Source organism: Eriocheir sinensis, chromosome 42, assembly GCF_024679095.1.
Source record: "Eriocheir sinensis breed Jianghai 21 chromosome 42, ASM2467909v1, whole genome shotgun sequence".
NCBI lineage: Eukaryota > Metazoa > Arthropoda > Malacostraca > Decapoda > Varunidae > Eriocheir > Eriocheir sinensis.
In genome coordinates, this window is record NC_066550.1 from 9,219,395 (window position 1) to 9,231,894 (window position 12,500).

Below are 12,500 nucleotides of genomic sequence, written 5' to 3' on the forward strand. Positions count from 1 at the left end.
GCTCCTCACCTCGGGCGGGGCAGCGTCGGCCAAGCCCCTGGGTGAACAGGACCCCGCGGCCCCCGGGATGGGTGGCCCCGTCGTCGCCTTCGCTCGCCAGCCACCCCAGGGATACGAGGTGAGTGGAGGGAGAGGGAGGGGGGGAGGGGGGGGGGTTGGGACTAGTGGTTTGTTTATGGGTTCGTTTAGTGTGTTCGAAGTTTTTTGGTCGAGTATTCTGTTTCTGGCTTTTCGTAACTAGTTTTTTTTTTATTCAGTGTTTCGTTTGTGGTTCATTCAGTGCTTCGTTCAGTGTTTCGGTCTGTGCTTCGTTCAGTGCCTCGCAGTGTTCTGTTTGTCTTTGTCCAGTGTTTCGTTCATTGCTTCATTCATGGGTTCGAACTGTTTTGATATTGCTTTGTTTCTAGCTCTCCATCTTCATCTCTCTCTCTCTCTCTCTCTCTCTCTCTCTCTCTCCAGACAGATTAGCTAATGAACAAATCACAAGCTCGACTCAGAAGGTGTTACCAGAGAAGTTCAGGATTATTATTATTATTATTATTATTATTATTATTATTATTATTATTATTATTATTATTATTATTATTATTATTATTATTCAAACTGTCAATATTTCTCTCATTTTTCCCTCATTATCTTTTTTTTTCGTTGTGTGTGTGTGTGTGTGTGTGTGTGTGTGTGTGTGTGTGTGTTTGTGTGTGGTGGAATTGTTTTTAAGTTGCAGTTCATGTTTTGCTCTTTTTGTCCATTCCATTATTCAGTCTGGTCGCGGGTGTTTTGAAAAGCATGTAGACTCGAATTTTTTTGGTGGTGGGCGACTTTTATCCTTTTTCCTGTGGGTCCTCAGTTCTTATTCATTCCTGTGTTGTCCCATTCCTTAACTCTTTTGCTTTATTTCCTTGAGTTCAACATGTTTTCTTTATTATAGTCCATTCCACTCACTTTTATCCGTTTATAATTCATTTATTTTTATTATGTTTGACTTGCTTATTTTTTTCCGCTGTTCCTCTGTTTTTATTTTATTATGTTTGACTTGCTTATTTTTTTCCGCGGTTCATCTGTTTTTATTTAAGTCAGTGTTGCGTTTTATTTCATTTAGTTCAACATGTTTTATTTTTATATTCCTTCCTACTCGCTAAGTCAGTGTTGCGTTTTATTTCATTTAGTTCAACATGTTTTATTTTTATATTCCTTCCTACTCGCTTTTATCCGTTTATAATTCATTTATTTTTATTATGTTTGACTTGCTTATTTTTTTCCGCTGTTCCTCTGTTTTTATTTAAGTCAGTGTTGCGTTTTATTTCATTTAGTTCTGTTTTCTTTTTATATTCCTTCCTACTCGCTTTTATTCGTTTATTATCCATTTATTTTTATTATGTTTGACTTGCTTATTTTTTTCCGCTGTTCCTCTGTTTTTATTTAAGTCAGTGTTGCGTTTTATTTCATTTACTTCTGTTTAATTTTTTTTGTTTACCTTTCCAGTCGCCTTTTTTCATATCATCTTCCTAAATGTTTGGCCTCCTTTTTTACGTTCATTCTGATAGACTTTCTTAGTGGGGCCTGATGGTCGCCCTCAGTCCGTTATGGCGCAGACAAGTATTTATAGTGGTGCCATCTTGCTTAGCTCATGCTGTATCCCGGAGGTCATTTTTTATCCTCTTTCGAGAGTTATCTAGAGTCCGGGTAATATCAGGTCTCTCGGCGATTTCTGATAACTGTCATTTTGGATATCTTTAACCTTTACCTGCTTCCTAATCCATGATACTTGCTTACTAATCTCCATGTTTTACCAAGGCTTCTTTTCTCCATTCCTCTCTCCACATTACTTATCCTTTTCCCTCCTCTCCTCCTCCGCCCTTCTTATCTTTTTCCTCTTTAGATCTATGTGTGTTTGTGTGTGTTTCAATGTTATCAGTTTTCTCTCCCCTCCATTTATCATTTCTTCTCTCCTTGTGTTTTATTTTCCCATCGTCTCCCTTCGATACGTCTTGCTCTTCGTCTTCAATATCTTTTGTGGCTATATCTGTTTTTATCTTTGGCTCCTCTCTTTTTTTTATCTTGTTTCCCGCTTTTGTTTTCCTTTTGATTTTATTTTCCGTTTCAGTCCATCCGTTCTCAGTATATTTTTTGCCTATTTTTTTTTTTTTACTTTGGTTCTTCTTGTTCTTCTTTCATCTTTTTATTTATTTATTTTTGTTTCCCCCTTTTGTTTCTCTTTTGTTTCCCTTTCCTTTCCTTTCGGTTTCATTCCTTCTCTCTTGAATATATTTTTTGCCTTTATTTATTTCCATCTTCGTCTTGTATTTCTTCTTTTCCTTTTTTCTCTTTTTGTTACCTCCTTTTATTTTTATTTTGCTTTCCTTTGTTTTTCTTCGTTTTCATTCTGCCTTCCATATATTTTTTGCCTATGTGTATTTCTATCCTTTCTTTTTCCTTTTCCTTTCCTTTCTCTTCTTTTCGTTTTCATTTTCTCTACTATATATTTCTCTCCTCTCCTCTCCTTCTTTTCCCTTTTCTTTACCTATTCCTTCCTTTCCTTTCTTCCCTCCTTCCCTTCCCTTTATCAGCCCCTCTCTCCTCTCCTCTCTCTCCATCCCTTCATACCCTCTCACAAGACTCAACCTTCCTTTTCCTAATCTTTCCCTTCCTCTCTCTTCTTCCCTTCCTTTTACCAACCCTTCCCTTCATACCCTCTCACAAGACTCAACCTTCCTTTTCCTAATCTTTCCCTTCCTCTCTCTTCTTCCCTTCCTTTTACCAACCCTTCCCGCCAAACCCTCTCATGTCCTATTTTTGTCTGCCCGGAAAATATACGTTCTCCTCTGACATCTATTTCTTCGCTTATTCTCCATCCAATACAGCTTCCCTTCTCTAAATATATATCTTCAAGCATTTCTCTATTCTCATCTTTGGCTCCTCTGCAAAATAACAAGTTGCTGCAAATTCGTGAGCCAGGGTTCGAATCCCAGTGATATTGCAGGTATTTCAAGTCACCCGTTCATGGTTATTGACGTGTAATTGGATACCTGGGGAAATCTGCGCCAGGTGAAGTCCAGGTGCGGGAGGTGGGTCAAATGTCGCGTCTATTTTTTGTCTTCCATTTTCGTCTTTTTTTTCTGTTACCTATTTTTACATTTTTATCTTAAGGCTGAAGAAAGATACGGAGTTATGCATTGTGGCAAGGCGCTGTTTTTTTTCTTGTTTTTGATGTTATTGTTTTATTATTGTTGTTTTTTGGGTTGATCTTTCCTTGTTCTTTTTGTCTTTTTCTGTTTTTCTTTTTACCCCAGAAGAGCTTTTGGCTGGGGAGGTTGCCTTGAATGATACGGAGTTGTGCGTTGTGGCAAGGCGCTGTTTTTTCCTGGTTATGTTTTGTGTTTCTTGTTTTATTGTTATTGTTTTTTAGTTGGTCTTTCCTTGTCTGCCTTAAGTTTTTCTGTTTTATTTTTACCCAAGGAGAGCTAGCCTTGAAAGATACGGAGTCGAGCACTGGGGCAAGGCGCTGTTTTTCGTCTGTTCATGTTTGTGTTTCTTGTTGATCATTATTGTTTTTGAGTTGGTCTTCCTTGTCGTCCTTGGATTTTTTTCTATTCTAATTTTCCCTCAGAATATCTTTAGGCCGAGGAGATAGCCTTGAATGATACGGAGTTGTGCGCTGTGGCAAGGCGCTGTATTTCTCTTGTTTATGTTTTTTGTTACTGTTATTTTATTTTTTTAGTTGGCAATAGCTGCTTTCGGCTCACAAAACAACTATTTTCAAAGGCCACAAAAAAGATTAGTCACGTGATCATAAGTGTTTTTCGTTTTACCTTTAAGAATCTCGTGTTTTATGTTAATTTCTATGTATATGCGTTTGTTTTTTTACCGTCAATCTCTATTTTTTAGCATATATTATCATGTATTAGCAGTTTTACGAATACCATGGTTTTTTTTTTCTGCTAATCCAATTCATGTGTTTTGATGGCAATGTTTACAGGTGTGATTTGCAGGTAAGGTGTTTTTACGTGTATTAATTGGGTGTGTTAATTGCTTTTATTGCCCTGGCGTGTGTTTTTATTTACACCGGTGAATTATTGTGTCGTGCGTGTGTGTGTGTGTGTGTGTGTGTGTGTGTGTGTGTGTGTGTGTGTGTGTGTGTGTGTGTGTGTGTGTGTGTGTGTGTGTGTGTGTGTGTGTGTGTGTGAGCGAGAGAGAGCGAGAGTAAAATTAAGGAAAAGTAAGAGTAAGAGAAAGGAAGATTAAGGAGAAAGTAAAAGTAATTAAGTAAAAAAAATAAGAAAGTAAGAAAGAGTAAAAAAAAGTAAGATAAGCAAGAGTAAAAAGGATTAAGAGTAAGAAAGAGTAAGAAAAAGTAAGATTAAAGAAGAGAGAGAGAGAGAGAGAGAGAGAGAGAGAGAGAGAGAGAGAGAGAGAGAGAGAGAGAATATTAGAGTCCACACCTACTCAATTTACTTACCTGTGCATAATTAAGAAGCAAAAAAAGGTAGATATATCATTCTGCAATCATTTTTCAACTGTATAATCGATAACGTTCTGTGATTTATTTCCTCTTTGACGGACACGAAGATTCCTTATACTTATCACGCGAGGTATATATTTTCTCTCGTTTTTCTTTTCTTTGTCTTATTGGGGTTTTCTTAGTATGCGTTTGGGGGTGAAGGGTTGGTAAAAGGAAGGGAAGAAGAGAGAGGAAGGGAAAGATAAGGATAAGGAAGATGTTTGAGGCTTGTGGAAGGATATGAAGGGAGGAAGAGAGAAGAGGAGAGGGGCTGATAAAGGGAAGGGAAGGAGGGAAGAAAGGAGAGGAAGGAATAGGTAAAGAAAAGGAGAGAGAAGGAAGGAGAGGAGAGGAGAGAAAGAAGATCGAGAACGCTATTTAGATATACCTGTCATTTTGTTGTTAGTTTTTATATATTTGTACTTTCCTATTCCAACCTTATCCTTCAACATTTACTAACTTTATTTTTTTCCATATTTTCCATTTCTATTTCTTCCCGTTTCTTTCCTTCAGTTATTTTCCTTTCGTGGACTAAACTTAACCTATTCTGACGCTATTTAGATATACCTGTCATTTTGTTGTTAGTTTTTATATATTTGTACTTTCCTATTCCAACCTTATCCTTCAACATTTACTAACTATTTTTTTTCCATATTTGCCATTTCTATTTCTTCCCGCGTCTTTCCTTCAATTAGTTTCCTTTCGTGGCCTAAACTCGCCTGTCATATTTCTTGTTATTTTTTTTTATATATTTGTACTTTACTATTCCAACCTTATCCTTCAACATTTACTAACCATTTTTTTTCCATATTTTCCGTTTCTGTCTCTTCCCGTTTATTTCCTTCAATTATTTTCCTTTTCCAATTATTCGCTTCTTTTCCTTTCGTTCCTTTCACTTCATTTCCCTTCCCTTCTCCTTATTTCTCTCCTCTTTTCTTTCTTTTCCTTTCTTCAGTTCCTTTCCTTTGTTTTCTCCTACCTTCCCATCTCTTCCTTCCTTTCCTTTCCATTATTTTATTCATTTCCTTCCCTTCCTTTCCCTTCCTTTCCCATCTCTTCCCTCCCCTTTTCTACCCTTGTTTTCCCTTCCCTTCCCTTCCCCTATCTTCCATTTCATTCCCCTTCCACTCTTTACTGCACATAAACCACTATCACCCAACACACACACACACACACACACACACACACACACACACAACCCCCACTTCCTTCCCCCCTCCCCCTCCCCCCTACACATCAACCTTTCGTGCATCAAACTAACATGGAACAAACGAACCAGCGAAGGGCGATTCTACCACAAACAGCAGAAGGAGAAGAAAAAAATGAGCCGAAACATGTTGAAACACGTTTGAAAGCAGACAGCTGGCGGGGGGTGGGCTGGGTGGGGTGGCGGGCTGGGTGGTTCGGACGGTATACTACATTGGTCTAGTCTAATTCTTGGAAGGACCGGGCTTTTGTGTATGTGTGTGTGTGTGTGTGTGTGTGTGTGTGTGTGTGTGTTGTGTGTGTGTGTGTGTGTGTGTGTGTGTGTGTGTAGACAGTTACCCTTCGGCGGAAATCGTGTGCTCGTGATGTGCTTGTGAAGGGAGAGAAGGGGAGAGAGGGATGATAAAGGGAAGAGAAGGAAAGGAAAGGAGAGAAGAGGAGAGATAGAGTTGGTATAGGGAAGGGAAGTAAGGAAGATAAGGAATAAGTGAAGAAAAGGAGAGGGATGGAAAGATAAAAAGGGAGAGGAGAGAAAGTCGAGAGAAAGGGAAGGGAATGATTGAAGAAGGGATGAAGGGATAGAGAGAGAAAGGATAGATGTATTTAGAAATGTGAAGGGATTTGAAGGGAAGGGCTGGTAAAAGGAAGGGAAGAAGCGAAAGGAAGGGAAAGATAAGGAAAAAAAGAAAGTATTTGAGTCTTTTGAATGGGTATGAAGGGAAGGAGAGAGGAGAGTAGAGAAAGCCGAGAAGGGAGGAAAGAGAAGGAAAGGGAAGGGAGAGGAGAATAAAGGAGGAATAGAAAGGAAGGGATAGATAAAGAGAATGAAAGGGGAGGAAAGCAAATTGGTAAGCGGAGGAGAGGGAGAGGAAAGAGCAAGGGAGGTAAATGGAGAGAGGGAAGAGAAGAATGTGTGTGTGTGTGTGTGTGTGTGTGTGTGTGTGTGTACTTGTTGTGGTGTCGTCATGTGAACTTTTGTGTGGTATTGCCGAAGAGAGAGAGAGAGAGAGAGAGAGACCATGTACGAAAGGGGAGAAGGAAAATAATAAACTGTACGAGAAGAGGAAAAGGAAGAGGAAATATAGGAGAGGAAACGAAGATGTAAGAGAGAGAGAGAGAGAGAGAGAGAGAGAGAGAGAGAGACGGGCAAACAGAGCAAGTTATTGAAAGAGAAGATTGGAGAGATGGCGAAAAGAGAGAAAATATAATAGAGGAGGAGGAGGAGGAGGAGGAGGAGGACAACAACTAGAGGAGAATATAAAAGACGAATTTGAAGGAGGACAAAAATATCAGATTACTCTTCTATTCATTTCGTTGTTTGCTTTTAAGTCTTCCTCTCAATAAGGAAGAGGAGAAGGAGGAAGAGGAGGAGGAGGAGGAGAAGAAATTAAAGGAGGGTAAGATATCAGCCAAAACTAATGGAAGACAGACACACAAAAAGGAGGAGGAAGAGGAGGAGAAGGAGAATAGAAGAAGGTTGAACAGGATGGAAGAAGTTGGTGAAATCGAAGAAAATTGAGATGAATTGTTACGTCAGAAAGAGGAGGAAGAGGTAGGGGGAAGTGAGCCAAGAGGAAGAGGAGGAGGAGGAGAACAGAATAAGGTTGAACAGGATGGAAGAAGTTGGTGAAATCGAAGAAAATTGAGATGAATTGTTACGTCAGAAAGAGGAGGAAGAGGTAGAGGGTCGTGAGCCTAGAGGAAGAGGAAGACTATGTTGAAGAGGAGGAGGAAGAGGAGTGAATGGAGAGAACAAACGAAAGGGTAAATAGAAAAAAAAGGAAAAAAAAGAAAGAGGAGAATGTAGAAGAAAGGATAAGAAGAAAAAAAGAAAAAATGAAAGAAAAATTAGGGGAAACAGAAGAAAGGAAAGAAAGAAAGTTAAAGAAATTGCAGAAAGTATGGAAAGGAAGAGAAGAAAATAGACGCAAATTAAGGACTAAAGAAAAAAGAAAGAAGAAAAAAAAAGGAAGAAAGAAAAATGAAGTTGAGGAAAGAAGGCTAAAGAAAGATCAGGAAAAAAGAAGAAAGGAAAGGAAGACAAAAAGAGGTAAAAGTAGACACAAATAATGGTAGACTGAAGGAGAGAAAGCATAAGAAAAAGAAAAAGAAAACGGAGAAAGACGAGGAACAAACAGTATTACCAGAACAAAAGGGCTGGAGCGTCGACCTGGTGTTTTAAGCAGACCCAATTGTCCTGTTTGACCTTTTCAGTGTAATCTTGCAAAGGAGATGAGAAGGGGATCTCTCTCTCTCTCTCTCTCTCTCTCTCTCTCTCTCTCTCTCTCTCTCTCTCTCTCTCTCTCTCTCTCTCTCTCTCTCTCTCTCTCTCTCTCTCTCTCTCTCTCTCTCTCTCTCTCTCTCTCTCTCTCTCTCTCTCTCTCTCTCGCTCTATTTTTTTCATTTTTCTTTCTTTTTCTTTGTCTTTCTGTGTCTCCCTCTTTTTTCTTTCTTTCTTTTCCTTCTTTCTCTATTTATTTCTCTCTCTCTCTCTCTCTCTCTCTCTCTCTCTCTCTCTCTCTCTCTCTCTCTCTCTCTCTCTCTCTTTATTTATAGTTCTTCAGGTTCCTCGCTTTTTCATTTATTTGGACAAGAACGATTGGCTTTTTTTTCTTTATTTTTTTTCCTTTTATTCGCTCCAGCCTTTTATCTCGTTTAGCGTGGTATTGAGAGAAGAATCCAAGCCCTTATACTTTTATCTCTACTTATACTTTGTTCTTTTTTGTATGTGTAGTTAATTGGATTGTTTTTATTGTGTTTAGGGTTTTGAAGCACTAAACACCTATTTCTAACTGTATTTTCCTAAGCTAACCTAACCTAACCTTTCCTAACCTGACCTTTCCTAACGTAATCTTTTTGTATGTGTATGTAATTGGATTGTTTTTTAACCTTTCCTAACCTAACCTTACCTGACCTGTCCTTTCCTAACCTGACCTTTCCTAACGTAACCTTTTATAACCTTTCCTAACCTAACCTTACCTAACCTGACCTTTCCTAACGTAACCTTTTATAACCTTTCCTAACCTAACCTTACCTAACCTTACCTTACCTTACCCGGCCTTTCCTAACCTTCCTAACCTTACCTCCTCTAACCTCACCTAACCTAACCTTACCTAACCTTACCTAACCTTACCTTACCTAACCTTACCTTACCTAACCTAACCTCACCTTACCTAACCTTCCTAACCTTTTTTACCTAACCTTACCTTTCCAATCTCAACCTTTCCAATATCAACCTTACCTAACCTTACCTTACCTAACCTTACCTTACCTAACCTAACCTCACCTTACCTAACCTTACCTTACCTAACCTTACCTAACCTTACTTTACCTTACCTTACCTAACCTAATTTAACGTAACCCTTATATATTCAAGGTATTCGATTTCGTACACTGTCTAAGGTTTTCCGTTACTTATATTTTTGGTATTTTCAAGGTAAGCGAATCCTTATATTACTGTCGTTTATATTTATCCGATATTTACAAGCTATTCGAATCCGTTCACTGATATTTATGTTGTTGTTTTTTTCGTCTTTCTTTTTCTTCATTGACGTTCATAAATGGCTTCCGATCCTCTTTTTTTTTTATCTTCCTTTGTTTCCCTGATTTTTTGTATATAGTGTTCCGGGTCTGTTTTTTCTTTTCCTTTTTGCTTTTTTTTTCCTTCCCTTTCTTTGTTTTGGTTCACTTTTCTGGCGTTCGAGTCTTCCCTTCTTTTTTTCTTTCTTGTTCTTGTTTTTCTTTTCAGTTTTCAATTTTTTTTTTTTCATCTCGCTGTTCTTTTCTCTTCCTCGCTTTCTTTCTTTTTGTTTATTTTTTCCTCTTCCTGTTGTTGTTGTTCATTTTCTTCGTCTTTTTTGTCATCTTTTCTTCTTCATTGTCTTCATTTCATCTCCTTTTTCTTCTTTTCTTTTCAGTCTATTTTCAATCGTATGTTTTCATCTTCGTTTTTTTCGTTTTTTTCTGCTTATTTTCCTCCTTTTTTTTTTCGTCCACATTTTTCTGTATGGTGTTCGAATCTATTTTCTTCTTTTCTTTCTTCTTCTTCTTCCTTTTCTTTTTTCCTTTTTATTGTATTCTTCTTGCTCTTGTTCTTCCTCTTCTTCTTTTTTCTTTTGTTCAGCTTTCAATCATTTATTTTTCATCTTCCTGCTGTTCTCTTTTATCCCTCGCTTTCTTCTTCTTCTTCCTCTTCTTCTTCTTCTGTTTAGTTTTCAATCGGATGTTTATATTTCCTCGCTTTTCTTTTATATATTTTTTTCCCTTTTTATTTTTTGTTATTTTTCATTTTCCTGCTGTTCTTTTATCCCTCGCTTTCTTCTTCCTCTTCTTCCTCTTCCTCTTCTTCTGTCTAGTTTTCAATCGTATGTTATTATTTTCTCACTTTTCTTTTATATATATTTTTTTCCTTTTTTATTTACGTTTATTTTTCCATATGGCGTCCGAGTCTCAATCTGCTGTCTAGTTTTCAATCGCTTATTTTTACCCTCTCGCTCCTCTTTTTTTTTTTTTCCCTTCATCCCCCGTTACTTCCATATAGGGTATTGGATTCTTTGTGCCTGCCTCTGTATTCCTTTCTTCATAACAGCCATTTAGTTTTATGGTTCTCCTCCTCTCGGGGTCTGGTAACTGTGTGTCCGTTTGTTTAGTTTTATTTATTTATTTATTTTTGTTTATTTCGTTTTAGTTGGCAATAGTTTACAGATTTGATTCTCTCTGTGGGTTGTTTCGTTGTTGTTGTTTTTTCTTTCTTTTTTCTGTTTTTTCGTAATTCCGTTTTTTTTAATATTCTGTTTTGTTTTGTCTTTGTTTTGACTTGTGGGTCTTTTTTTTCTTTTTTTTTTGGAATTCATATTTTAGTCTTTTAGTCCTTTAGTCTTTTTCCTCTTCTTCCCAGTCTTCTTTTTCTTTGTGGGTCTTTTCATTTTTTTCGTAACTCATTTCTTAGTCTGTATTTTGTTTCATTCAAATTTTTTTTTTCCATTCATTCGTTTAGTCGTCTCTGTCTTTCTCTTCGTCTCAATCTTCTTCTTTTACTTCATATTTTTAACTTTTTGGGGCCTTTTCGTTTTTTTCGTAACTCATTTTTTAGTCTGTATTTAGTCTTCTTCTGCGGGCTGTATCTTTTATTTTTTTCATTATTCATTCTTTAGTCGTCTCTGTCTTCCTCTTCGTCTCAATCTTCTTCTTTTACTTCATATTTTTAACTTTTTGGGGTCGTTTAGTTTTTTTTCGTATCTCGTTTTTTAGTTTAATTCATAGATTCAACTTTTGCGGGCTGTATCTTTTTTTTTTTTCATTATTCATTCTTTAGTCGTCTCTGTCTTCCTCTTCGTCTCAGTCTTCTTCTTTCACTTCATATTTTTAACTTTTTTCGGTCTTTTCGTTTTTTTCGTAACTCATTTTTTAGTCTTCTCCTCTTAGTCTTCTTTCTTTTACTTTATGGATTTTACTTTTGTGGGCCGCATCGCATTATTTTTTTTCTTTTGGTAGTTCATTTTTTAGTTTTCTTTTTCATTTCTGTCACTGATAACCAAGCCAATCTTTTCTAGTCTGTTTCATTTACACTATAAGCTCTTCTTTCCTCGACCATTCCATTGAGATCTGGTAACTGTGTGTCCGTTTGTTTGCTTTTATTTATATTTTATTTTGTTTATTTCGTTTTAGTTGGCAATAGTTCCAACACCATCACCATTACCCAGCCAGACGCCGTTAGACCTTTTTTTTATGGCTGGTAACAGTAGCAATCTTGAAACCTTGCCTAACCTTACCAAACCTTTCCTAACTTTACCTAACCTAAACTAACCTAACTTTTCCTAACTATCTATTACAAGTTCTCCCTTCCTCGACCTTTTCCTGATCATTTCCAACACTATCACTCAGCCAGACACCGTTTCCTAAAAGCTTTCTATGACTGACAATTTTATATTATTCTTTGTGTCATATTACAAGTTCGCCCTTCCTCGACCTTTTCCTTATCAGTTCCAACACTATCTCTCGGCCAGACTCCTTTCCCTACAAGCTTTCTATACCTGATAACCGTGGTAATCTTATATATTCCTTCCTTCACCCATATTTTAAGTTCTCCCTTCCTCGGCCATTCTCTTGAGGTCAGTTCCAACAATATCACTCAGACAGAAGCTTTTCCCTATATACAAGCTTTCTATACCTGATAACCGTGGTAATCTTGTATATTCCTTCCTGCACCCATATTTTAAGTTCTCCCTTCCTCGGCCATTCTCTTGAGGTCAGTTCCAACAATATCACTCAGCCAGACGCCTTTCCCTACAAGCTTTCTATACCTGATAACCGTGGTAATCTTGTATATTCCTTCCTTCACCCATATTTTAAGTTCTCCCTTCCTCGGCCATTCTCTTGAGGTCAGTTCCAACAATATCACTCAGCCAGACGCCTTTCCCTACAAGCTTTCTATACCTGATAACCGTTGTAATCTTATATATTCCTTCCTTCACCCATATTTTAAGTTCTCCCTTCCTCGGCCATTCTATTGAGATCAGTTCCAACAATATCACTCAGACAAGCGCCCTTCCCTAAAAGCCTTCTATGACTGACAATTTTATATTATTCTTTGTTCCTTCACCCATATTTTAAGTCTTTCCTTCCTCATTCATTTTGAGATTTAGTTCAACAATATCACCCAACAAGACGTCCTTCTATATCTATACTCTATAACCGTGGTAATCTTATATATTCCTTTTCTCACCCATATTTTAAGTACTCCCTTCCTCGTCCATTTCCTTATTAGTCCAAGCAATATCAGTAGCCAGACGCCGAT

At 37.5% G+C, this 12,500-nt stretch overlaps 1 protein-coding gene across 1 annotated transcript in view; it reads left to right on the forward strand.

The window, feature by feature from the left end:
* Nucleotides 1-12,500, forward strand: part of LOC127009943 (uncharacterized) — a 72,873-nt gene that overhangs the window by 17,791 nt on the left and 42,582 nt on the right. Inside the window, exon 2 of the mRNA XM_050883478.1 lies at nucleotides 1-118. This exon is cut by the window's left edge and continues 55 nt beyond it. Within this exon, the coding sequence (XP_050739435.1) occupies nucleotides 1-118 (118 nt within the window). The remainder of the gene's footprint in view (nucleotides 119-12,500) is intronic.